The 25,872-nt window shown below is 56.5% G+C and overlaps 4 protein-coding genes across 7 annotated transcripts; 2 read left to right on the top strand and 2 right to left on the bottom strand.

Annotated features, from left to right (window-relative positions):
* Positions 1–815: 815 nt before the first annotated feature.
* On the bottom strand, positions 816–3,605 carry LOC122751604 (phospholipase A2 inhibitor and LY6/PLAUR domain containing). Its single transcript, XM_043998716.1, has 5 exons — positions 3,488–3,605; positions 2,591–2,707; positions 1,966–2,118; positions 1,335–1,478; positions 816–1,059 (listed from the first exon to the last, which is right to left on the bottom strand). The coding sequence occupies exons 1-5, from the start codon at positions 3,582–3,584 to the stop codon at positions 881–883; spliced, it is 690 nt and encodes a 229-aa protein (XP_043854651.1). The 5' UTR covers positions 3,585–3,605; the 3' UTR covers positions 816–880.
* A 5,077-nt stretch (positions 3,606–8,682) lies between these two features.
* Positions 8,683–16,050, top strand: XRCC1 (X-ray repair cross complementing 1). Of its 3 annotated transcripts, XM_043990554.1 has the most exons (18): positions 8,683–8,769; positions 9,042–9,156; positions 11,731–11,823; positions 12,133–12,243; positions 12,445–12,603; positions 12,719–12,793; positions 12,870–12,972; positions 13,261–13,391; positions 13,531–13,651; positions 13,729–13,978; positions 14,059–14,175; positions 14,296–14,356; positions 14,762–14,888; positions 15,015–15,069; positions 15,146–15,282; positions 15,441–15,531; positions 15,693–15,768; positions 15,870–16,050. In XM_043990554.1, exons 2-18 carry the CDS (start codon positions 9,106–9,108, stop codon positions 15,981–15,983), a joined length of 1,872 nt encoding a protein of 623 aa, XP_043846489.1. In that variant the 5' UTR covers positions 8,683–8,769; positions 9,042–9,105; the 3' UTR covers positions 15,984–16,050. The 3 variants fall into 3 exon arrangements, with proteins under 3 accessions (XP_043846489.1, XP_043846490.1, XP_043846491.1); XM_043990555.1 differs by lacking the exons at positions 8,683–8,769; positions 9,042–9,156 and adding an exon at positions 9,232–9,300; XM_043990556.1 differs by lacking the exons at positions 8,683–8,769; positions 9,042–9,156 and adding an exon at positions 9,316–9,878.
* Positions 16,051–16,327: 277 nt separating this feature from the next.
* On the bottom strand, positions 16,328–18,260 carry ZNF575 (zinc finger protein 575). The gene is made up of 3 exons (XM_043997262.1): positions 18,151–18,260; positions 17,409–17,506; positions 16,328–17,103 (listed from the first exon to the last, which is right to left on the bottom strand). Exons 2-3 carry the CDS (start codon positions 17,485–17,487, stop codon positions 16,415–16,417), a joined length of 768 nt encoding a protein of 255 aa, XP_043853197.1. The 5' UTR covers positions 17,488–17,506; positions 18,151–18,260; the 3' UTR covers positions 16,328–16,414.
* A 2,104-nt stretch (positions 18,261–20,364) lies between these two features.
* Positions 20,365–24,112, top strand: ETHE1 (ETHE1 persulfide dioxygenase). Of its 2 annotated transcripts, XM_043997260.1 has the most exons (8): positions 20,365–20,639; positions 20,833–20,977; positions 21,365–21,513; positions 21,966–22,046; positions 22,476–22,605; positions 23,122–23,211; positions 23,713–23,829; positions 23,941–24,112. In XM_043997260.1, exons 1-8 carry the CDS (start codon positions 20,526–20,528, stop codon positions 23,991–23,993), a joined length of 879 nt encoding a protein of 292 aa, XP_043853195.1. In that variant the 5' UTR covers positions 20,365–20,525; the 3' UTR covers positions 23,994–24,112. The 2 variants fall into 2 exon arrangements, with proteins under 2 accessions (XP_043853195.1, XP_043853196.1); XM_043997261.1 differs by lacking the exon at positions 21,966–22,046.
* Positions 24,113–25,872: the final 1,760 nt, after the last annotated feature.

Here is a 25,872-nt window from a genome sequence, read left to right as displayed (position 1 = left end):
AAGCTGCTACAGTGATTTGCCATTTCTTTCTCCGACTCATTGTACAGATGAGGAACCGAGACAAACAGTTGACTTGCCTAGGGTCATCCAGCTAGTAAGTTTCTGAAGCCAGATTTGAACTCAGGAAGATGAGTCTCCAAGCCTGGCACTCTATCCACCTTGTCACCTAGCTACATTCTCCTAACTGTACCATTCTCCAGCCCAGATTCCCTCCCCTTGCGTCTACTCCCCGTGCTCATCCGCTGACGCTTCAGACCGAGGGGGGAGACACCGGCGCTTCTTTTCTAACTGATCTCCCCCATTTAAACCACAAACAAAAAAAGCCACGGAAAATTCCGTATAATTATACTGACCAAGCTTGGCCTCCAAGGAAGAGTTAAAAACTACACCCTTCTTTGCAGAGGTAGGGGGCTATGGATGTAGAAGAGTGCATATACTGTTAGACACGGTTGATGTGTTGTTTAATTTTGTCTAGCCGGTTTTACTCCCTTTGTTTTATTCTTTGTGAAAAGGGCTAGATCACTGGAGGGTGTGTGGGGGAGGAAAATCGAGTTGGAAATGAAAGTGATGCAAAGGTAGCAATCTTTTTTTTTACCCCCCAAAGGGAAATTGGTATTTGAACTGTATCAAGATTATTCCTGGGCTCCTCTGCCCTTCCGGCTCCAGATCTTCAGCGTTCAGTAAGCCTGAGGATTGCGTCTCCCAGGCTCAGACCTGAGCCACTGCTCGGTCTCTGCCACCCTCCCTTCCGCCCACCGTGGTGCGGCGGGCTCCCGGAAGACATACACAGAGTTGATCCTCTGGGGGAACTGGTTTAATTTAGTGACAAGAGGAGCTTGGTGGTGAGGACAGGGTATGGGATGGGCTCCAGAGGCAATGCTCAGTGGACTGCGATGTTGGATCTTTTCTGTACCCTGCCAGGGGGTTTGGGGGCAGGGACACAATCGGCCCTCCGAAGTTCGTAGGTGTAAGTCACCGAGGGCACTTCAGTACCAACCTGGGCGTGGCAGGCGCTCTCAGTGGCACATCCACGGGTAGCAAATTTGGTAGTGATGATGCCTGATGGAGGTGGGGTTGGAGTCAGCCTCTGACCCAGTAGCACTGCGCCCTGCCCCCCCTCCCCCTCCCCAGGGACCCCGGTTTTGTTACTGTCCCTTCCAATCAGGGAATCAGGCTGCCTGATCGACCCTGCCCACTCAGGCACCTGGGGTCTGATGCCCCAGTTCCCTCAGATACCCAGTGACTTGGTGCCAGCTGGCACCAAGACGCGCCTCACTCAATGACCCAGCCCCGATGTGCCCCCCGTCCCTCCGGAGGTCCCGGAAGCTTGTCACCTGTCTGTACAGTCCCCGAGAAGTAGATACACTGTGTCTCGTGTCCCACGCACTGAACCACCTCGTCCCCGGAGCAGGTTTCTTGGAAGGCGGCCATGCAGGATGGACAGCGGAGTCCGTTCAGTGTGCTATTGTTCTTGGGGACTAGGGTGGAGGCAGGGAGGGAGGAGAAAACATTGAATCAGCCAGGGGACTGGCTCAGGGCCAGAGAGCTCCGAGGGAGGGCGGAAAGCTGGGTGTGAAAGGCCTATTAGCTTAGGTCGAGCGGGCTTGCATCCAGCAATACTGGATGCGGGACGTCGGAGGTGGGAGAGGGAGCCAGCTTGAACAAAGGTGAGCCGACTTGGGCAATTAAGGCCGTTAGGACGTCCGGGCTCCGAGAGAACGGAATGTCTAGGGTCACCCTCTTGGAGTCGGGAAATGAAGAAGGAAGCTCAAGGCTCCAAGAGGTCATGATGGGGTGATCGGCACTAGAAGGGGAAGAGGGGCAATGAGTTGGAAGATGAGAAGGAAGGAATAGGAAATTTGAGGGCATCTGGGTTCAAGGACAGGGTAGGGCCGTCAGCGAGAGAGGCTGGCTCTCTGCCAGGGACTGGCCCCTGGGATGGAGAGGGGAGGAGAGGGTCCATACTCCGGATGCTGCCCCGGTTACAGCCGTCCCCCTGGCAGCAGTAGGAGTTGGACACCATATGATCTTCAGGTCCCAGAGTGATGGAGATGAACCCAGAGTAACAGTCCTTGAACTTCATGCAGCTTTTGGAGGTATCCAGGGACTCTTTGCCCCCTGGGGGTGAAGGGGAAAAAGTGTCAAGGAATTCTCACCATCAGCCCCTGCACACACACTCTGTGATCTTCCCTTAAGGTCTCTCTCCCATCCTACTGCTGGGGAGCAGGAGAAAGAGGCTGACTTTGTTCCATCCAAACCTTGCCACCTGCTACCTGGCTAGCCTGACACCTAGTAGGTGCTTAATGAATGTTTATTGACTGACTGGCCATAAAATAAGGAGGGGTGGGGGTGAAACAGGTGACCTCTAAGATCCTGTTCAGCCATGAATCCATGGCCCCATCATGGTCACCTCCCTCATAGTTGCAATCGCTACTTCTCCGCCCCATGACTATGTCAATCTCTCTTCATGGACCCCCTGTCAACTTTAGTCTTTCCCCCCACAAAGCTGTAATGGTTTCACTCTCCCAACACCTGAAGTAGCCCCCCCCCATGGACTGACCTCATAGCAGAGCCCCTCCCTCCCCCATACCTGTGGTGGACAGCCCCACAACAGTCACACAGGCATCCTTCTTGGCCTCACAGAGCTTCAATTTCCCAGTGCAGGAGGGTCCTGAGTCCTTACACACCTCACAGGACAGACACTGAACTGGAGGGAAAAGACTGGGACATCAGGACCCTTGGGTCTCTGAAGAGGTAGAAGCCTGGGTCACAAGAACCAGGAATCTCTGAGACGATGGGGTGGAAAGATTCAGAACCCTGGGTGCCTAAGGGAGCATGGACGGGGGATCAGGACCCCAGGTCTCTACTGGAGTTCTGGATGACTGTGCTCCTGTGGTGACCAGGTCCTGTGACCTTGTCGGAGCAGTAGGAGAGACCCTGGACACACAACCAAACTATCTCCTGGCGGCAGGAAGCCACTCAGTTCGAGGCTGCATTGTGTAATTACATGGCTGGGGACGCCTGAGTCCAGAATTTGGGCTGGAATGGGAGGAGGATGCTGTTAGAGGTTGGAGGGCAGGTACTTCTTTTGGGTGGGTGGGGGCAGCCATCAAGGACCCAGGAGTTAGCTCTACCGGACATTCTTGTTAGTTTGGGACAGAGACCCAGAAGGTTGAGGGAATGAGGTCCCACAGGGCATGAATGATCAAAATGCCTGGGTCCCCAGGGTTCTGGGGACTATGTACCCAGATTCCTAGCTCCCTGAGGGAATGGGGGACCCAGACACTCATCTCCCTGCATCTGCTGGAGGCCCAAATGCCTGTATTCCAGACTAAAGGGACTTCCCTGAGGGAATGGAGGAAGTCCAAAGAGCCTCATCGCAGCAAGAGAGACATGTTAAGAAGTTGCTTTCCTGGGATCCTGCTGTCCCCTCCCCAAATCCTAGAGTCCAGGACCCCCAGCCCAGGGATGCTGGGGTGACACTCACCAAGGGGCCAGAGGGTGCAGAGCAGGCTGAGGCCCAGCAGGCCCAGCTTGGGGCTCCAGGTGATCATCATGCTGTCTGCTCCTAGATTGGGGCCCATGGGCCTTATAGAAGGGCAAAAGCAGGGGGCAGGGCCAGTCCAATCCCCGCCCCTCCCCCAGCTCGGTCCCAGTTACCAGGACAGCCTCAGAGGATCCTGGGGCCCATGCTCCCTCCCTCCTCCCTGTCCTTATTTCTTAGCCCATCTCCTACCATTCAGGATGGCAAAGCTTGGGGCCTGTGTTGGGAGGAGTCAAAGCCTCGGGGTCCCTCCTTTCCTGCCCAGTTTTCTTAAGAGGGCTCCTCCATGTGAGTCACACCCTACCTTGCCCAGCGTCTCCACCCATCGTTCCCTTGGCCAGCTTGTCCCTACAAGTTGCTGTGGGGGCCAGGATGTCTGGGTCCCTCCTCCCCCGAGACTTGCTCACACTCCTTCCTTTGTGCACAGGTTTCTTTACCTGCCACCCCCAGACCTGACCCCTCCCAGTGATGGAGCAGGGCACAAGTCCCTGAAGGGGGGAGGGGACAGGGGGAGCCCCCTGGTCACTTCACAGAATCCTCCAGGGTCAAAGCTGGAAGGGACCTTGGAAAATAGAATACCAGAGGACCCTAGAACCTGGAATGTTAGAGCTGGGAGGAGACTTAAAGGTACAATCCCCTCATTTTCTAGATGAAGAAATGAGATCACCCTCAGCAGATTCCTTCCTATCTGGAGGCCTCACTTTTTCCATTTGTTGGATAGATGAGCTTTAGAGTCCTTACCAGTTCAACATCTATGATCTCATAATTAAGATGGCAACCCAGGCTGGGGAATCCTTATGTTCTGATGACTTTCCCACCCACTCACCGTCATTGCCCTGAGCAAATCACATTCTCTCCTTCCCCTCAGTTTCTGTACCTGTAAAATGGAATCATTGATGCTTACCTCACAGAGCTGTTTCAAGAAAAGAGCCTGTAAGCCTGGAGAGACTAAAATGGCTGGAGGTCCTTTGTCTCCCATAGCCCACCCCCCACCCCCCCTGGTATCTGAAGACACTTTGGAGGAGAAAAGAAGGTCTGAGGAAGGGAGCCACTCACACGTGGAAGAGCACCTGAGAGCCTTGCACTGGAGAATTTGCCCTGGATCAATCATCCCTGCCTCAGTTTCCATCAGATGGCCAGAGCCAGGAGCAGCGGCAGATTTTCTTTTCTTTTCTTTTTTTTTGCAGGGCAATGGGGGTTAAGTGACTTGCCCAGGGTCACACAGCTAGTAAGTGTCAAGTGTCTGAGGCTGGATTTGAACTCAGGTACTCCTGAATCCAGGGCCGGTACTTTATCCACTGCACCACCTAGCCGCCCCAACAGCCCCAACAGTGGCAGATTTTCAAAAAGCGATTCATCAGGCCAAGAAACAGGAACATGACGGCTGGAGATTTGGGTTTTGTTCCTCAGAGGGCACCTTGCTCTTGAGAGTCGAAGAAGTTGGAAGTTAGGTCACTGTAACCAGTGGCCAAAACTCTGGGTTTGCACAGTTTAGACTTGAGCTTAGGTGGGGGTTGGGGGGGGGAGAGGGTTGGGTTTTTAACTCTTTGGTTCATGCTTTCCCCACCAAAGGTTTATTCTGGGAAATCTCAGGCTATATATAGTCCCTGACTAGGGCTCCACAGATTTTGGTAAAAGGGACCCTCAGATCCTTTACAAGCACTCAAGGTAACAGTGCATTTATAGGGGATATAAGACAGCCTTTATTTCATTCATTCTGTGAATCAGCCTCCTATATGCCAGCCTACTTATGTTGGGTGCTGGGGGTCCAAAAAAACTGCCCTCCAGGAGCCTATGATCTAATGGGGGAGACAATGGGAAAACAAACATTTACAAAGCAAGTGATTTACAGGATAAATAGGAAATAATAAGTAGAGGGAAGGCACTGGTATTAAGAGGGGTTGAGGAAGGCTTTCTATAATAGATGGGATTGGGGTCGGTACTTCCTTTAAGTAAGGAAACCAAAGAGGTCAGAAGTTGGAGTGGATGGGAGGCCAGCGTCACCAGATTGAAGAGTATTGAGGAGTAAGGTGCAAGAAGACTGGAAAGGTGGCAGGGGGCAGGTTAGGAAGGTCTTTGAAGGCCAAATAGAACATTTTGTATCTCATTCTAGAGGCGACAGGGAGTGGAGCTGCTGGAATTTTTTGAGTAGAAGAGTGAAGACCTGTACTTTAGGAAAATCACTTTAGTGGCAGAATGGAGAATTGACTGGAGTGGGGAGAGTCTCAAAGCAGGCAGACACCCAAGCAGCTACTGCCATAGTCCAGGTGTGAGGTGATGAGGGTCTGCACCAGGGTGGGGCCAGTGTCAGAGGAAAAAAGGGGGCATATTTCACCGAATGGGTAATGCAGAATTCAAAAATAGTAGCCAACATTAATATGGTGCCAGGAACTTTACAAATATATCATTTGATGCTCAAAACAACCCTGGGAGGCAGGGAGAGGAAACTGAGGCAGAGGTGAAGTGATTTTCCCAGGGTCACCCAACTAGTCAGTGTCTGAGGTTGCATTTGGACTCCAGGCTCAGGGCTTTAAGAATCTTGGCACCTCTTAGTTGCTCCACAGGTTAACCATGAAGGCTGCTTCTATTCTGAGATCTGAGACATTCCCTGAAAGGTAACAAGCTCCAGGCGGGATAGACAGGTGATGCCCTGAAATTCTGGTGACTGTTGTTCCCCCTCCTCCCCCCCCCCATACCCTGAAAGATTGGCCTCCTACAAGAGGGAAACACTCCTCAGGCAAGCCCCGCCCCCTGCCCCACCTATCTAACCCCGCGCCAACCAATTATCCAGGTCACCTGCTGCGATTCATCCAGACACTGGGAGCTCGTCCTTGATGCTCCTCTCTCCAGGGGATTCCCTGCCTTTTGATCGCTCAGACCCCCTCGGACCTCCTTGCCTTCTCAAACTTGAGTTCACTCACAAGGCAATCCCGAAGACCAGTGTTAGACAAAACCACCCCCGCCCCGATGCTGGCTTGCAGACTGGCTTGGGGATCATCCGATGTCCCAGCTGTAGTTGCAGGTCTGGTTGCAGTGGTTTGGGATAAACCCTTCCTGTAATAAAAACACCCAACAGCTCCCAGGTAAAAAGAATCCCCAAGGTAGTCTTTTTAAGTTAAAAAATAAAAAAATTGGGGGCAGCTAGGTGGCGCAGTGGATAAAGCACCGGCCCTGGATTCAGGAGTACCTGAGTTCAAATCCGACCTCAGACACTTGACACTTTCTAGCTGTGTGACCCTGGGCAAGTCACTTAACCCCCATTGCCTAAAAAAAATAATAATAAAATTAAAAAAATTTAAAAAATTTAAAAATTAAGACAAATAAATAAAGATTAAAGCAGATAGCAAAGATATTTAAAATAGCGTAAGAGGAAGTTAGGTGGGGGTCTCTGACGCCTCCACCTCCAGGCACAGACACATATGATGGGCTGGGGAGTGGTGACATCAAAGTGAACCCAAAGTAGCCCAGCTCTTCTCCACCTGAGACTTGTTTTACAGCAGTGTAGATTTGTGCCGAGGGGCTTTGGGGGTTGACTCAAGGGTCTGAGGTTCCACTGGAGTCCTTGTCCTTCATAAGCTGCTGAAGCCTTCCTCCTCTATGGTTGGAAGCGCAGATTCAAGGGCTCTTAAATTTAGGGCTCCCCCAGAAAACTGGGGTCCAGGAATTGAAACACCCTCACAAGGGAGATCATTTCAAAAAGAACAAAGAGGTTCCCTTAGGTTTGTCAAATTGGTCACAAAGTCGGGTACCAGGCTACAACCGGTCTGTTCCTGGGGTTTATGCAGGGGGGCCCAGGGAGGGGGATGTGTCGAACACTAGACACAAGTTTGATTGTCATTATTGTCATTTTCTCCATCGTTTCTTCAGTCAACAACGATTCAAGCCCCGATGTGCGTTATTTGCCCATTTCCAAAGTATATGTCCCCCTAATGTGGGCTGAAATTTGGGGTCAAATTGATCGTGAGTCATCCCAAAAGAATTACAAGACTCAGTGACTCAGTTTCCTAAGTTTTATTGCAATACTGTCAGTGACCACAGGGAGAGAACCAGAATAGTGGAAAGGTATCTCTCAAATAAGGAAAGGAAAGACAGTTATATTTATAGTATGGATAAATTGATTATCAGTCCATTATAATAATCTCCACCTTAGGGAGGTACAGGGGAGGGCCTGTCCTATTCATTATAATATTCTCCACCTTGGGGAGGTACAGGGGAGGGCTTATCCTAATTTGGAGCTCCTGGGGTCCTAAGCCAACCCCTGAGGCGGGTACCTTTTTCAGTGGAGGTGTGTTTTGGGGGTTTATGTGTCATAAGGTGAATCTGGGGATAAATTTGGCCTTTTTTGCGCATGTCTCTGTTTCCCATGGCTAGTTTCAAAACATCTTCATTTATCATTTATTTCTAGTCTAAGTTTCTATAGCCTGTCAATGTATCGTTGTCTTAGGCCTTCAGGGCCTAGCTCCCTCTGTTCCCGTTATGGGTACCGATTACTGTAGCTAGCATCCTGACTTGTAAGTCATCCATCAACTGGAGTCTGACTCCCTCTTAGAGCTCATATCTGAATTAGAGGTTGGGTCTTGGGTTTTTCTATTAACCCATTTTTTTGTCTCCTACATCACCTCCTCCCTCCCAAGGGTACAGTTCAGGGGGTAAAAATGGGAGCTGTGAATGGCATGGCCACTACCCTTAACTGAATAGCCTGGCATGTAAATAGTCTGTCTTCTGGGGGCACCCTTCACAAAACCAGGCCTATTGCTGAGTGAGGTCATGGGTTCTAGTTGCGCCCTTAGCCGTGTGACCTCGGGTAAGTTACTGCCCCCTTTAGGGCTTAAGTCCGACCACGTGGGCTCAGATCCAGGTGTTTGGGCTGGATCTGCGGCTGCCTGCAAGAGATGATCCCAAAACTGGGCTCACTTGGGGTGCAGAAAAGTACTATAGACAGCTCGGGTTTTAGCAGCCAGAAGGCGGCTCCCGCCCACTCGGACAACGTTACCCAATAGGAAAGGAGAATGGCCGCGATGACCAATGGGAATAGGCTCCGGAGTCCGGGAGGCGGGAACTGAGGGAGGTGCCTTAATAACCTCCAGAGGGTGGGTCAGCGAGAGGAAGGGCTAGAGAGGTCATAGAAAAGGGGTGGAGCCAAGGGGAGGTGATCATAGAGAGAATGGGCTAGAGTGGAGAGTCGAAGGAGGCGGGGCTGGGTAAAGGAGCGTGGAGAGGAGCAGGTAGAGAGGCCACAAACAAAAGCTAGCCATTGGTCATTAGCTTAAGGAAAGGCGGAATTAGGGCAGCGGCCCGGTTATGGGGCGGGCTTAGAGCCAGAAAAGGTCACTGAGAGAGGAGGCTAGAGTGTCTACGGGAGGCGGAGCCAAGAGGGGAGCGGGGCTAGTGCGCCTGCGTGGCTGCAAGGAGCGCGCGTCTCACTTTGAACAGGCCCCGGGAGGCTGCGCGCCTGCGCATTAGTACTGCCCTAAAAGAACTGCCTTTTCCTTCCCAGGCTCTGGCCTGGTCCAGAGGCCTCGGACTCCGAAGTCTCGTCCTGCCTGACCCCTGGCCCCACCATGCCCGAGATCCGCCTCCGCAACGTAGTGTCGTGCAGCAGCCAGGATCCGGTGAGGGAATCAGAATAGGGGGAGGGGCATGGATCTCTCCGGACTTCCGGTTACGGAGGCCCGGCGGGAGGGACTTCCCGGAAGTGTCTGTGGAATTTGCATGGGGAGGCACCGAGGAGTGTCTGTGTATAGGAAGCACCCGAGGTTGTCTCTGGGGGCGTCTGTGGGAGGCACCTCAGATGGATGTGGAAACCTGGGGTGTCAATGGGAAGCACCCGGGCTTTCTATGGGGTGGCTAGGGGGGCCCCCTGGCGTGTCGGAGGGGGGTATCCCAGTTGAGTCTGGGGGCTCCTGAAGCGTCCATACAGGCCTTCTTGGGGTGTCTGGGCTCCGCCCCGGGATGAGTGTATGGCATTTGTCTGAGGGTTCTGTGGGCACCCCGGTAGAGGCTCCCGGGAGGACAGCTCTGGCCCAAGGCGTTCGTAGCCGACCCCGGCGAATATCCGGGGGAGGTCCCAGAGGGCCTGGAGGTGACTCCCTCTTCCCTCCAGAACCGTCCATCACAGAGCCAGCCTGGCTTCATCCAGGACAGTTCAGAGGGTTGCTAGGCCGTAGGCCAGAGTCTGCCGGGATCCGGGCAAAGCCGCGGCCAGTCTTGTCCTGCCATGGACAAGGTGGAAAGCAGTGTTCTCACCGGCCTGGAGTGAATTCAGAAGGGACTGAGTGGCTACAGCCGCCCCCCCCCCCCTCCCCTGGCCGCAGCATGGCAGGGGCAGCCCGAGGTCTGGTTTCCTTCCTTCCTTCCTTCCGCACGCAATGAGGGTTAAGTGACTTGCCCAGGGTCACGTAGCTAGCAAGTGGCAAGTGTCCGAGGCTGGATTTGAACTCAGGTCCTCCTGAATCCAGGGCCAGTGCTTTATACACTGCACCACCTACCTAGCTGCCCTCTGGTATTCTTTCAACAGTGCATTAATGACCTTGGTCAAGGATTGAATGGCAGCAGTCATGGACACTGGGCTGGGAAGGATAGGTGGCTCTCAGGAAGGACTCAGCTCTTTGGGGCAATACCATCAGCCAGACCTCAGGGTGATGCCCAGGGGTCAGGCAGAGCCTGCCCACTTCTTCCATGATTGCTAGGTGCCAGGCAGGGATGAACCATCCCTCCTCACAAGCAGCTTATCTTTGTCTTTAGAGGATATTTATAGAATTAATAAATAAATATTTGCAGATTAAATAAAACTAGGGATACACAGGAAGTCTTTTGTGGGTCCTGGGGTACACAGGCTGGGCAGCAGGTTTTCTGAACACTTTGATGGAAAGTTCCCAGCATCCTTGGAAGCTACGAATAGGTGCACAGGAAGCCTGGCCTGAGCAGGGCGGCAAGGCCTGGGGCCTGGGGCCTGCTGGCCTGATTCCGCCATTATCTTCAGGATGGTGGTTAGTTCTGGCCACCACAGCCCCTCACTGGAGGATTTCAAAGGAAAACTGTACGAACACCAGCCCAGGAAACCTCTGCTTAGGTCCAGGTTTGGCCTAAGTGGCTTCTGCAGCCCCTTGAGAACTTGGGGGTTCTGTCACATTGGGTGGGGGTGTTGATGTCTCTTGGGGATGCTCGAGGGTCAACACATCAGAGTGGGGCGGGGGTCTCTAGGGGACATCCAGGAATGTCTGTGGGGCATTTGGGGACCCTGCTGTGAATGTCTCCTTTGGAGGGTGGCTCTGGAAGCAGCCACAGGGGATACCCGTCCTAGGAGATCCATGGGAATGTCCAAAGGGAGTGGGGACTGGGGGCTGTATTAAGACTCTGTAGAAGACTTGAGGGAGGGCTGCAGAGTGCTGAGAATCTCACTAGGATCCATCTAGGGACATCGGTCATAGCTCTGGATTGGGGGGCTTTTCTGTAGGGGGCTTCTGGTTGTTTATAGGGGACACCAAGCCCTTTCTAGAGAGGATTTCTAACACCCAGTAGTGTCCGGGGAGCTCTCTGAGCTATCTCTAGGGGGACAAATCGGACTAATTATCCACTGGGGATCCCCAGATTTGTCCTGGGGACTTTCCGAGGCTGTCTCTACTTGTTGGGGAGCTCGCAGGGATGTTGGCCATGATTTCTAGGGGTATCCATAATGATCTTTCACAAGTGTCTATGGGGCAGCTCCGGGAGTATCCATAAGGGTATCTGGGAATTTCTGAGCAGTAAGTGGCTCTGTAGGGGGTGTTAGGGGTCTGGGAAAGAGCTGAGGGGATAGCCCAGGCCCCTGCAGGACAGAGACTGAGCTCATGGCTGACCCAGCTCTAGAGGACTCCAAAGGGGTGGCTGGCTCTGGGCCCTAGGAGAGGGGGCCAGAGAAGAGCGGATCTCTGGGCTTTGGGCTCTCTCCCCCCCCCCATTCTCCACACTTCCAGGCAGCTACGAGGCACAGTGGAGAGAGTGAGTGCTGGGTCTGGAGTCAGGGAGGCAGGAGTTCAAATCTGGCCTCAGACACTCCCTAACTCTGTGAGTTGGGGCAAGTCATTTCATCCCAGATCACCTCCCAGGATTGTTACAATCATATGGCGTGGGATTTTAATTAGCACAGTGCCTGGCTTGTAGTAGGGAGTTAGTAAATGTGTGTTCCCTTTCCCACTCCCTTCCAGACCCATTCTGCCGACAACCTACTGAAGGCTGATACCTACCGGAAATGGCGCTCAGCCAAGGCTGGGGAAAAGCAGATCTCCGTCATCCTGCAGGTGACCCAGAGTCCGAGATTCCTCCTCCCCACCCCCCTGCAGGCAGCCCTCTCTGCCCTCGTCCCGGGCAGTCCCGGTCTCTGATCTCGTTCCCCTCCATCCCACACCCGTCTCCGAGGCTCTGTCCCTTCCCACCCCCGGGCCAGCAGTCAATGTGCTTGGGTTCAACCGTCAAGATCTTTGTTTGGTCGTCTATGAAATACGGGCCTGGAAGAGGGGGCTGCTAAGGCCCTTTCCAAGCCCGGCCTCCTGCCCCATGGCCCGGGCCCCTCCTCCCAGCCCTGGTGCACCTTCCCCTTCCCTCCCCAGTTGGAGAAGGAAGAGCAGATCCACAGCGTGGACATTGGGAATGACGGCTCTGCCTTCGTCGAGGTGTTGGTGGGCAGCTCAGCAGGGGGCAGCGGGGAGCAGGACTATGAGGTGAGGGAAGAGGTGACTGGCTGTGCCCTGCTGTCCCCTTCAGACCAGAGATGCCCCCCAGGGGACCGGACACCCCCCCCCCCCCCCCCCCGTCCCGTGCCCTAGGAATGGGGCTTCTCGAGAGCTGGGCTTTGTCTCACTCTTAGACTTAGAGCTGTGTGTGTGTGTGTGTGTGTGTGTGTGTTTGTGTTCTGTCCCCAGGTTCTCCTGGTCACCTCTTCATTTATGTCCCCATCTGAGAGTCGTAGTGGGACTAATGCCAACCGGGTCCGGCTGTTTGCTGCTGACAAACTGGTCCGAGCCACTGCTGAGAAACGCTGGGACCGGATCAAAATCGTGTGCAGCCAGCCCTACAGCAAGGTCAGGAGCAGGGGCCCCGCCCTGCGGCGAAGGGGCCCGGGGGAGGGCCTGGGGAGGGGGGGCTCCACCTCCAGGATGGAGGAGCTCTAGCCTGAGGGGTCTCTCCTCCCTCCAGGACTCTCCCTATGGCCTGAGTTTTGTAAGGTTCCACAGCCCCCCAGACAAGGAAGCGCCTGAGGCCGCCTCTCCGGTGAGTGGCCCCCACTTCTTCCTCTTCTGCCTCAGGCCATGGGCCGCTCCCTGGCCCTAACCCAGCTTCTTCACAGAAAGTGACCAAGCTGGGAGCCTTTCGAGTGAAGGAGGAGGATGGCAGCAGCTCCCTGAGGCCTGGGGCCCTCTTCTTCAGTCGGGTCAGCAAGCCTTCTCCAGGTGAGAGAGAACCGGGGCCCACAGGCTTCTCTGCCTGTGTGCCTTTGGGGCCGTGGGACCTGAGGTTCCCCAAGTGGGATCACGGGACGTTTCTCAGGTGGTGGGACCTAGACTTTGGCGTCCCTGACTTAGGGGACTGGGAAGCTGAAGCTTGGGCAGGCCCCAGGGCCCCGGAAGACCTCAGGCTGGAGCATCAAGACTCCGAGGTTCTCTGGGGGTCAGGGGCCCTAGGACCAGGCAGGTCCCCAGGACAGGGGGCAGGTCCCGGACTTTCTGTCTGCTCCACAGCCCCCACCAAAGAGCAGCCAGGCCCCAGTTATGCAGCAGCCGCACTTCAGGCCTCCGAGGGCTTGGCCACTCAGTCTCCTACACGAATATCCCCCCCACAGCCCCCATCCTCAAGCAAAGCTCCCACCAAGGTGAGTCCCCTGGGCCTAGAGGGGGAACAGGAGATGGGCTTGGCCTCCCCACTGGATGGCTGGATGGAGCTGGGCTGGGGTTACAGGAGGAGGGGCCCCCCAGACACAAGATGTGCCCACACATACACCCTCTCACCAGCCCCAAGAGTCTCCGAAGGGAAAGAGGAAATTGGATTTAAGCCATGATGAACCACGAAGCCCCCAGAGACCCCAGCCCCATCCGGCCCACCCTAAGCTACCAGCCCCCAAGAAGCCCAAAGGTGAGGCAGACAGAGGGGGCCGGGGCCAGGGTCCTTGGCCTCAGGACCCAGACTCATGCAGTTCTGTGTCTCTCCAGTACCCGCTGCAGGCCCTGCCCCTGCCCCTGCCCCTGCCCCTGCCCCTGCCCGGGGTACTCCTCGAGATGAAAAAAAAGGGGCCAAGGCCGGGGCCAGAGCTGGGCCCACTGAACTGGGGAAGGTCTTTGAAGGTGTCGTCGTGGTGCTGAGTGGCTTCCAGAACCCTTTCCGCTCGGAGCTTCGGGACAAGGCCCTGGAGCTTGGCGCCAAGTACCGGCCAGACTGGACCTCAGACAGCACCCACCTCATGTAGGCCGCCTGCCCCCTGCTCCCCTCCCATTCGTTCCGGGAGCCCCAGCATCTTTCTGACCTCTGCCCTTTGCCCTCAGCTGTGCCTTTGCCAACACGCCCAAGTACAGTGCGGTCCTGAGCCGGGGCGGGCGCATAGTGCGTAAGGAGTGGGTGCTGGACTGTCACCGCCTGCGGCGGAGGCTGCCCTGCCGGCGGTGAGGACCCTACCAGGGAAGGGGCTGAGGGCCGGGGGACTCTGGAGGCTGCAGGTGACTCCGTCATCTGACCTCTGACACCCTCTGCTTCTGTCTTTCTCCACCTGCTCCCCTCCCCAGGTACCTCATGGCTGGCCCAGACTCCAGCAGTGATGAAGAGACGGCCCCTCCCCCCACAAAGGTAAGTAAGGTTAATTGGAGGCTGAGGGGACCCAGCGAGCTGCCTGCCCCTCCCCTGCCTCCCTCTGTGGCCAGAGCACAGCCGGAGGAGGAGCACCTGCAAGCCAGGCTGGATGAGGAGGTGCTGGAGGGGTGGGGGCTGTTCAGCCAGGGCCTGAGGGGGAGGAGAGTGGGGGAGAGAAGGGAAGGAAGGGAGAGGAGAGGGGAGGCGGTCAGGGGAGGCGGTCATCATGGGGGCTCTTCCATCAGAAGGGCCGCTTGAAGGAGGAAGGGTCTTGTTCTGTGTGAGGACAAACCCTCCCCCCCCATCAGAGCTGCCTAGGGCCAGGCCAGGCCCAGAGCCTGGTTAATGCCTGTGAAGGGCAGCAAGGTAAGATGCTGTGACTGTCCCCTGGCCTTCTCTTAGAACCAGAAGACAAACCACCAGCCTCCCAGAGCAGGGCCCAGCTCAGGCCCCCGGCCACCATCCCCTGAGGAGCCCCGGCCAGCCCATAGAGGGCCCCTGGGAGACTCAGACACAGAGGAGTCAGCAGGTGAGGCCTGGGTCCTCATCACCAGACAGGAGACCCAGGTCCCTGCGGGCAGGGAGGGAGCCTGGGGGGCTGGGCTGCCTTCATGTTTGTTGAGTGACTTCAAGAACCAATGGTTTCTGCCCTCAGGTGTTCAGGACAATGGCGAAGAAGATTCCGGGGACACTGAGGACGAGCTGAGGAGGTGGGTGAGGTGGGACAGGAATGGCAGGTGGGGAGAAGTCCCAGCATTCACGGGGCTCCTTCCTGCGTCTCCCCAGGGTGGCCAAGCCGAGGGAACAGAAGCAGCCCCCAGATGCTGGAGAGAATGGAGAGGACCCATACGCAGGGTCCACGGACGAGAACACAGACGACGAAGGCCCGGAGACGCCAGACCAGCCTATCCCCGAGCTCCCAGGTGTCGTCCACCACTCAGCACGCCTCCCCATTCAGACCCTCCCCTCCCTCCCTCCACTCCCCCTTCCCTGGCTGGTTGTTTGCCCCTCATTCTGCTAGCTCAGCTCAGCACTTGCAGGGTCCCACAGGCTCTCTCATTGTCTGTCCTGTCCCCACCAGACTTTTTCCAGGGCAAACACTTCTTTTTCTATGGAGAGTTTCCTGGTGAGGAGCGACGTCAGCTTGTCCGATACGTGACGGCGTTCAATGGGTCAGACTCCTGGGGGTGGTGCGGGGGCAGATGTGTGGGGGGATGCAGGGGCCGGGGGGCTTCTGGGCAAAGGGAGCAGATGGGGATAAGAGCAGCAGAGCCAGAGTTTTCGGGTCTCCCCCCCACCCACCTTTGACACGTCTGCCCCCTGGATCCCACAGGGAGATAGAGGATTATATGAATGACCGAGTCCAGTTTGTGGTTACAGCCCAGGAGTGGGACCCCAGCTTTGAGGAGGTGAGGCCCCCCCTTGCTGCCACGCCATGGGGGAAAGGGGGGGAGGCCAAGCTGGAATGTGGCCCCAACCCCAGCCTGTCCTCTCCCCACCCCCCCACCAGGCCCTCCTCGAAAACCCATCACTGGCGTTCGTTAGGCCCAGGTGGATTTACTGCTGCAGCGAGCGGCAGAAGCTGCTGCCTTATCAGCTCTATGGGGTGGTCCCCCAGGCCTGATGGATGGATGACTGGGCCTGGCCTGGCCACTCCCCCCCCCCCCTCCCGAGTTCTAATAAAAGTCACTTTGGAGCAGCCGGGCCTGCCCTTTTCTGACGCCTGATGTTGGAGGGGGTCTGGACAGGGCTTGTTGGATCCTCCTTTTCTGGCCTGGCCCCTAACCCTTTGTCAAAGGCCCCACCTGAAGACCCCTCCCTGCTCTCATGAAGGCAGCTCTGCTGTGGAAGGAGTGGAGAAGCCCCTTTTTGGAGGGACACCCATGGGATGCAGGATTCCATGTAACTGCACCGGCCACCCATGGGAACAATGACCAATGGCCCCAAGTGCCGGCACAGGACCCCAGATGTAGAAATTGTCTCTTTATTGGCAGCAGGGGAGGTGGGGGAAGGCAGGAGAGGGGTTGAGGGGGATCTACCATGGGGGGGCAGGGTTCAGGCCCGCTCTCCCTTGCCCCCCTTCCCAGCCTTTCCTTCGCCACGGTGGCTCCGCTGGTGGAGGGCCAGGAGTCGGCGCTGGCTGAAGGCTTGGCCACAGCTGGGGCAGCGATGCTGAGGGTCAGCTGGGGTGGGAGGGGAGGGAGGAGGGGGGACAGGGACGCCAGTGTCGGCAGGGGCATGGCGTCGCTGGTGGGCTGCCAACTTGGAGGGGTAGCAGAAGGACTTGGGGCACTGTGGGCATGGGTAAGGGCGAGTGCCACCAGCATGGGTATGTCGGTGGGCAGCCAGCTTGGAGGGGTAGCAGAAAGACTTGGGGCAGTCTGGGCATGGGTAGGGGCGGGCAGGTGAGTGGGTCCAGCGATGGGCAGCCAGCTTGGATCGGTGACCAAAAGCCTTGGGACAGTCCGGACAGGGAAAGGGGCGGGCACCACTGTGGGTGAGGCGATGGGCAGCCAGCTTGGAGGGGTAGGAGAAGGCTTTATCGCAGTCAGGGCAGGGGTGTGGGCGGGCACCACCGTGAGCCAGGCGGTGGGTAGCCAGCTTGGAGGGGTAGGAGAAGGCCTTGTCACAGTCTGGGCAACGGTGAGGGCGCTGGAGGGGGGGTGGGCGCCGGGCCCTGGACGGGCCAGGGCGTTCTGATGCAACTGCTGGGCTCCGCTTTGGCTTGGAGGTTTTGCCCGAGGCTGGGGATGGGGATGGGACAGTGCCCACCGTCTGAGCTCTTCTTTCCCCTTGGAGAAAACACCTCCCCCTCCACCCCATCCCCGCCCTCGGCCAAGGTCCTTGTCCCCCTCTCTGGGGCAGCTCCAGCTCCCAGTCCTGTCGAGGGTCTCTGGTGTTCCCCCTCCCCCCGGCCTGTCAGCCCTCCTGTGGGCACCTCCCAGGTGCTTTCACCCCAAGATCTATTCATGTGGAGCCCCGCCTCTCCTGGACACCAAGCTCCCCGCCCTCCTTCCCGAGGGTTCCCCAACGGGTGGCTGGTCCTCACCCCCTCCGTTGGTCACTGACTCCTTGGCAGAGGGGCTTTTCCCTCTGCCCCCAGGCCCTTGCTCCCCTCGCTCCAGCATGATGCCAGGGGGGCTGGAGCTGGCAGAGGACAGAGCACTCAGTCAAGGCCTCCCCCACGTCTCCCCAAGGAGCAGGAGGATTCTGGGGGGGGCTCCAGTTCACTGGGAGAAGCAGGGAACCTGGTTGGGGCGGGGTTGATAGAGAGGCAGGGGGCTGCCTGGGGCGGGACCAAGGTACGCCGGAGGCGGGGCCTCCTATCTCCAGGAGCCCGGGAGGGGCGGGGCCACGGGCCACCAGGAGGCTGATGGGGGCGGGGCCAGGGCTGCAGGAGGCATGGAGGGGCGGGGCCACGGGCCTCCAGGAGGCTGACCGAGGGCGGGGCCAGGGGAGTCCAGGAGGCATGGAGGGGCGGGGCCAGGGGAGTCCAGGAGGCATGGAGGGGCGGGGCCACGGGCCTCCAGGAGGCTGACCGAGGGCGGGGCCAGGGGCTTCAGAAGGCATGGAGGGGCGAGGCCACTGGAAGCCTGGAAGGGCCGGGCCACGGGGCTCCAGAAGGCTGACCAGAGCGCGGGGCATAAATGACCCGGAGGCGGGAGGGGCGTGGCTTATCCTGAGGGCGGGGCTATGGGTGACCGGGAAGCGGATCCGGGTGGGGCCGGGATGACCAGGGGGCTGGCCTATAGCTCTGGGGGCGGAGCCAAGACGCCTGGGGGCGGAGTTACCCGGTTCCGGGGCTCAGGCTCTCTCTGGGTCCATGGAGGGCGCGTTAACCCCTTCGTCCCCGTGGTCGCGTCTCATCGCCAGCGCCTAGCGGGGAAGGGCTGGAGGAAACCTGGAAGGGGAAGCAGCGCGAACGGCTGATGCGAAGAGGACCCAGGCATCTGGCCTCCGCCCCTTGAGAAGCCCGGAGTCCGGTCCCAGCCCTGTCCGCCCCGTCCCGGGCCCAGGTCCCAGGGCCCGGACCCTGACCCAAACCTCCGGACAGCCCCTCCCTGGGGGCGGGGCTCTGGCCCCTCCTGTCGCCCCCGCCGCCGCCCGCTGCTGCCGCGCTGCTCCTGGGCCTCTGCGGGGGCTTGAAGCTCTGAGCGCGCGCCCGAGGAGTGGGCGGGAACGGAGCCCCGCGCAGGACGCGCGCACGCGCACGCGCCCTGCGTTCTATTTCCTCCACCAAGGGAACCGGGGGGCGAGCATAAAATTTAGGACGCGTGCGCAGCATTTATCGCCTAGGGAGCAGAGACGCATGCGCCAAGGGACGCGACCTAGAGGGGTAGTGCAGTAAACATAAAAAATAAACAGATAAAGCCGAGAAGCGCCGCTACGGTGGCCGCCTTGGATCAAGATTACCCAACGAGACAGCTTCTGCTAGCTAGAATCTCTCCTAGTTCTCGCCAGGAACTCCTTTTACAGAGCAGGAACTGAGTGAGACCCAGGGAAGAAAAGGTTCTTGCTTGAGGTCTCAAGCTGGTCCACTGATATACAGACTGGCTGGAAAGTCGCTCCTCTTTCTCTGGGCCTCAGTTTCCCTATCTGTAAAATGAGGGGGTTGTACCAGAAGACTCCTGAGTTTCCCGCTAACTCTACATCTCTGGTCAGAGACAGCAAGAGATAGAAAAATAGAAATCGAGACGCCAGAGAGACGTGGAGAGCCCCAGAGCTGGGGGTGAGGAGAAGATGGCGAGCCGAGATCGCAAGTGTTTGCATAAACCTGCTGAGCCTCCCCATTATAGCCAGGAGAACAGGGCAGCGATGGGAGCGGGGCGTAGGGTCTTCAGGAAGACTAGGACCCTAGGGAGGACAGGCTGGCAGATGAGGAGCCCTGCACTTCTTTGCCACCCCTCAAGTCCTATAAACTTCCCCTTAAGAAGGGTTCCCCAACCACCACCACCTTCCCACCTCCTTCCAGTCCCAGCAAGGACAAGGGTTGGGCTCATACACAATGTCCTAGAACCTTGGTGTCCGAGCAGTGATCCTTGAAAACTACTGCGCCCACACCCTTCATTCTACACCCTTAGATCGGAATGTCTCTGCCTACAGCCGCTTCCCCTTTTGTTGCCAAGTCACCCCTGGCCAAGCCCTGGGACCCCCGAAGCCTGGCTCCTAGCGCCTCCACCTCGCCCCTCTTCGTGCCCAGTGTCTCTTTTTCCTGGCTCTTGAGCCCATTTCAGGAACCGTTCATTCTGAATCCATCATCCATCCATTTATCCCTCTGCCCGGCCCCAGGGGAGGGATGCCTAGCTTACATAAGGGACCCAACACGGACAGACAAAGAAACTGACATCTAGAGAGAACAAGGGACTTGCCCAAGGTCACGTAAGTAATAAGTGACTGGAACTCAGGTCCTAGTCGCCAAAGATAGGATCCTCGGGTCCCCGAGTTTTGCCTAGGAGTGAGACACCTACAGGGAGCATTCACTTGGGCCTCCCTTTGAGGGCGTGTCTTACATTATCAAGTCCTGCCTTTCCACATCCCGTGGGCACCTGGGGAGAGAAGTGATTGAGCCTCTGTCAAGCACAGAATTGGAACCTGGGTCTCCCGCGTCCACCACAACGATGATTATGAAGAATTGTTGTCCCTCCTAGACTGGAAGCTCCCTGAGGGCATGAACTACTTCTGCTTCCAAGTACCCATGAACAGTCGGAGACTTGGGAGTCAGCAGGGTATTGATGTACCTCGGGGCTGGTCCGTGGTCCACTCAGAGTCTTGGTTTCCTCATCGTGGTATCGGCTTGCCTCACAGGGATGAAGAGATCAAAAGAGCGCTTTGCAGATGTCAATTTACAAATAACGGCTCCTATTTCCTTGGCGCTTTGAGATCCCCAAAGCACGTTGACCCCTGTATAGGAAATGTAAGGTCATTAGCATGCCAATTTTACAGACGGGAAAACTGAGGCTCAATCAGGCTCCGTGTCTAGCCCGGGGTCCTGGGATTCGAATCAGAGCCTATCTCTTTCGATTCCAAAAGCCGAGGCTGAGATCCGCGCTGCCCCTTTAAGGCCCCTCCCCTTCCCAGAGGGGCCAGACCACGCCCGGGGGGCGGGCGCGGCCCCTCCCTTGCCTCCGGTCCCGGGGCGGCCCGGAGCTACCTCACAATCGGGGCGATGGGATCGGGGCTGCTGTTGCGCGTGCGCGGGCTGCTGCAGGCTCCGGGACTGCGCTGGGGACAGTGTCTGAGGGCGTTCAGCCAGCGAGGGGACGGCCTCCTGCTGCGCCAGGTGAAGGCGGGTCAGGATCGGGGCGGGGGGTGGGAGGGGGAGATGCCCGAGTCCCCAGGATTACGGACACTGGAGAAAGGGGGGCGGGTGGAATGGGGGTCACCTCTCCCGCCCTCCTTAAGGACAGGGGGGCTTCGGGTGGGAGTGGGAGCCCTCCTTCACCCCGACGGCTTCCTCTGCCCTCCACTTCCAGCTCTTCGAGGCCAAGAGTTGCACCTACACTTATCTGTTGGGGGACCGGCTCTTGGGGGAGGCTCTGTTGATCGATCCGGTGCTGGAGACCGCCTCCAGGGATGCTCGACTCGTGCAGGAGCTCGGCCTACGCCTGCTGTATGCAGGTGAGCCTGGCCTGGAAGCCCGGGCCAGAGTCAGGGAGTGGGGGAAGCGGGGAGGAAGGGGGGCTGCACGCCCCACATGCCCCGAGAGCTTCCAGAAACCCCTATCTGGAGCCTAGTGGACGTGACCGTGCTCCAGGCAGCAGGAGGAGCCCCCAGGGTGCCCCTTTCTCCTTGGAGGGGATTCTTCCCTGGGCTGGGGTCGGGCGGAGGCTGCCCCGGGTCTCTTTCCCACCTTGGGGTGGCCCCCTGTAAAGTGCGGGTTGGAGGAGGGAGACACTGGAGGCAGGGAGCTGTCCAGGCCGGAGGGCGGGGTGGCCCGGCCGTGTGTGAGGGGAGGAGGTGGTCTCCAGGAGCCCTCCCCGCCCTCACGCCCCTCTCCCCCTCCAGTCAACACGCACTGCCATGCGGACCATGTCACAGGCAGCGGCATCCTCCGGTCCATGGTTCCCGGCTGCTTATCGGTCATCTCCCGCCTCAGCGGGGCCAAAGCCGACATCCTACTGGAGGAGGGTGACATCCTCCCCTTTGGGCGCTTTGTGAGTTGTCCCGCGGCGCAGACACTTAGGGTCCCCGCAGGGTGAGGCCGCAACCACAGGGGCAAGTCTAAAGGGGCCATAAACACACCCTTGGCACCGGGCAAGAAGGGTTGGTGTGACCGTGGGCATGTGAATCATTAGAATCAACAAATTTCCTGGAGTTCGCACCAGCCCTGGGGCGGGAAAGGTAGGCAGGGCAGAAGGAAGCCAGTGGGTTTGGAAAACTGGGGGCTTAGAGGACACCCTAGATTGTATATTCATGATCCATATCCTGTTCTGTGTATGTATGTGGGTGTAAATATACGCAGGCACATGTCATTTTCTTCAGAAAAGCCCCCATTTTGCATCACTAGAAGGTTTACAAGAGGGGTCTCCTCTGTGGGTGGTGGGTAAATGCCTCTGACCCATCCTGGCTCTGTGACCCTGAACAAGTCAATTTCTTGGGGCCCCAGGCAGCTAAAACAAGAGCCGGCCGAGAGAAGCTGCCAACAGGGGGCAGACTCTGCGCAGAGAGCTCTAAAAGGCAACCACAGGTAAGCCAAGAGAAAATTACACTTGGCAAGTGGTTCTTTTGAAATTCTTAAGGAAGGAAGTGTGGCCATAGCATGACCCACTTTTCTCCAGAGGAGGGGAGCCAGACCATGGTCACTCAGCCGGATTTAGCAGTGGCACTGAGAAAATGAGGCTGGATGTGAAAGGTAGATTTTCTTTTTCTTTTTTTTTTTTTTTGGTGAGGCAATTGGGGTTAAGTGACTTGTCCAGGGTCACACAGCTAGTAAGTGTCAAGTGTCTGAGGATGGATTTGAACTCAGGTCCTCCTGAATCCAGGATGGGTGCTATATCCACTGCGCCACCTAGCTGTCCCTAAAGGTAGATTTTCATAACAGCAATTCCTTCTCTCTTGAGGAGGTGTAAGGTGGGGCCGGCCCAGGCCTGCTCTTATCTCTGTTTTTCCTCTGAAGAACCTGGAAACCAGGGCCAGCCCAGGCCACACTGATGGCTGCCTGACCTTTGTACTGAGTGACCACAGTGCAGCCTTCACCGGGGATGCCCTGCTCATCCGGGGTTGTGGACGCACAGACTTCCAGCAAGGTCAGGGCCCCTTCCTCCTACGCACAATTCCTCTAAGAACATTTAGCATTATCTTTAGCAACCCTGGCCTTGGGTGGTAGGAGGAGGCTTGTCCCCATTTGGCCTAAGATTGGGAATCGGGAGACCTGGGTTTGCTGTGATTAGACAGTCCTCACTGCAGAGAGAGGGGGTGGGGTCATTGGAAACTGAGGTCTAAAGAGGGAAAGGTGTTCCCACAATGAAGCGGAGGAAGACTCACATCTGGGACCTAGGTCTCCTGATTGCCAGTCCTAAACTCCTTATTCCTGAACCTACATCCCTTCTCTCCCTCCGCTCCCTGCCCCTTGTCTCTGAGTTGGGGGGAGGGAGCTAGATGGGTGAAGTTGTTGCCGAGCTCCAACTCTTAGAGGGAGGGTGAGTGGGAATAAGCACACATATAGCACCTTCTGTGTACAGTATTATCTCCTTTGTTCTTGGGCAACCCCACCCTCATCAATGCCCCGTGAAGACCTCCTTTCCTTCTCCCTTCTCCTCCAGGCTGTGCTAAGACCTTGTACCATTCAGTCCATGAGAAGATTTTCACCCTTCCTGGGGACTGCCTCATCTACCCAGCTCATGACTACCAAGGTGTGAGGGCTTCCTAGAGGTGGTGTGCTGGGAGAGGGAGGTGAACTGGTTAGTAAACCATGGATGTGAGGAAACTACAACTCCCAGAGGCCCGTAGGATACACACAACAGAACCACAATTCCCAGAGGCCCTTGGGAACTCAGAACTACAGCTCCCAGAAGCCTTTGGTCCTTGAGTCCTTAAGGTGGCGGGGAGAGTAATTTATATGGAGGTGTTTATAGAACAGTAGAGCTCTGAGAGCATCAGTATTATTTCATCCCTCTCAGTATTTCATCCAAGGGCTGATGGGTCCAACGGGGGATCAGCCATCCTAGGACAGGTAGAGGTGTCAATTGCAGCAGGGACAGAAGTAGGATAAGCTTCAGGGGCTCTCGAGGGCAATTATCACCTACTCCTGGGTTGGGGGGAAGCCTGTGGGTGACTTGGGGGTGTTTGGGGAAGGGGCTGGAGAGAAGGGCTCTGGGAACCAAGTATATGAGGTGACACTTGTTGGGCGACAGGGCACACTGTGTCCACTGTGGAGGAAGAGCGGACCCTGAACCCTCGACTCACACTCAGCTGCGAGGACTTCATCAAGGTCATGGACAACCTGAATCTGCCCAAGCCACAGCAGATCGGTGAGAAGCCCTGAGCTCCTGGTTGTCTGAGGGGGGTCAGGCATCGGGAAATGGGGTGCCTGAGTTCCTGGGAGCTTCCCCCTTGGTCTCACCCTCTCCCTCCCTTGACAGACGTTGCCGTCCCAGCCAACATGCGCTGTGGCATCCAGGACCCCCTCAGCTGACTTCCTTGCTGGGGCTCCCCACAACTCAGCACCTCACTTGCACTTGGTCCTGCTGGGATGGGGTTTGAACAGACCCCATCCCCCTCCAGATTCCGTTAATAAAACCTCTTTTGCTTAAACCTTTTTCAGTTGTCCTTCATCTTCGCACCTTCCCTTGGAGTCTACTCTGCCATGGATCCTATTGTCTCCCCCATTAGACTGTCGGCTCCCCAAGGCAGAGGTGGTCTTTTACTTTTCATTGTACCCCCACACACCTCACACAGTGCCTGGCACGAAGCTGGTCAGCCATTGTTCAGTTGTGTCCAACTCTTTCCAAACCCATTTGGGGTTTTCTTGGCAGACATTGGAGTGGTTGGCCATTTCCTTCTCCAGCTCATTTTACAGATGATGAAACTGAGGCAAGAGGGTGAAGTGACTTGCCTAGGGTCACACAGCTGGTAAGTGTCTGAGGCCAGATTTGAACTCAGGAAAATGAGTGTTCCTGACACCAGGCCTGGTCTTCTATGCACTGTGGCGCCCCCTAACCACCCTTGGCACACAGTGGTACTTAGGACCATCCTTGGTCTCCAATTTACTTTGTCTTCATCAAGTACCTCTTCCAGTCCAAGAACTGTGCTAGGCATTGTGGTAATAAAGACCAAAAATGTATCCATCGGGCAGCTAGGTGGTGCAGTGGATAGAGCACCAGCCCTGGATTTAGGAGGACCTGAGTTCGAATCCAACCTCGGACACTTAACACTTACTAGCTGTGTGACCCTGGGCAAGTCACTTAATCCCAATTGCCTTACCAAAAACAAAACAAAACAAAAATATATCCATCCCCTTCTTCTTAAGAACTGGACTCCAAAAAAAAAAAAAACGAACTGGACTCCCTCAATTCTCTGGGAACATAACTTATATTGGATTTGAAGTTGAAGTCCCGAGGCACCTCGGGCTTAATTAAGAAAGGGAAGCAGGAGGGGCAGTTAGGTGGTACAGTGGATGGACCACTGGCCCTGGATTCAGGAGAACCTGAGTTCAAATCCTGCCTCAGACACGACATTAGCTGTGTGACCCTGTGCAAGTCACTTAACCCCAATTGCCTCACCAAAAAATAGAGTGAGGCAGTGGGGGCAGCTGTGGATAAAGCACCAGCCCTGGATTCAGGAGGACCTGAGTTCAAATTTGACCTCAGACACTTGACACTTAACTAGTTGTGTGACCCTGAGCAAGTCACTTAACCCTCACTGCTTCCCCCCCAAAAAAAAAAATAAAAGAGAGGGAGGGAGGGAGGCAGCACGGGGCAAGGGACAGTGCTGATGCAGAAGCTCTGGGTCGGAATCTTGATTCTTCCACTTCCTACACATGTGGCCCAAGGTGACCCATATGGAAAGTAACTGAGTAAAAGAATATGTATGGGGCAGCTAGATGGCGCAGTGGTAAAGCACTGGCCCTGGATTCAGGAGTACCTGAGTTCAAAGCCGGCCTCAGACACTTGATACTAGCTGTGTGACCCTGGGCAAGTCACTTAACCCTCATTGCCCTGCAAAAAAAAAAAAAGTATGCCTATTTTATATAGCCAGATACCAGGGGTCTTGCAAAAATTTCTCAGGTGAAAAGGGGTCGCGATCAGAAAAGGTTTAAGAAGCCCTGGTCTAAGGCAGCTCCTGTAACTGCGCTGGACTTCAATAAAACAAGGGGGGTAAGCTAAGCTAGATGACCCCTTAGTGCCTTCCTGCCCTCAGTCTCTTGAGCAAGGGGTCAGTCAATATGTAATGATTGGTGGGTACGGTGTGTCAGGCACTGAGCTAAGCACTCTCCAAATATTATCTCATTTGAACCTCACAACAACCCTGGGAGGTCAGTTCGACTGCTGAGGCAGGAGGCCTGGGTTAAGAGT

The sequence above is a fragment of the Dromiciops gliroides genome, chromosome 3 (genome assembly GCF_019393635.1).
Source record: "Dromiciops gliroides isolate mDroGli1 chromosome 3, mDroGli1.pri, whole genome shotgun sequence".
Classification (NCBI taxonomy): Eukaryota; Metazoa; Chordata; class Mammalia; order Microbiotheria; family Microbiotheriidae; genus Dromiciops; species Dromiciops gliroides.
The sequence above is the reverse complement of the archived record's forward strand: the minus strand, read 5'-3'. Positions and strand labels throughout refer to the sequence as shown.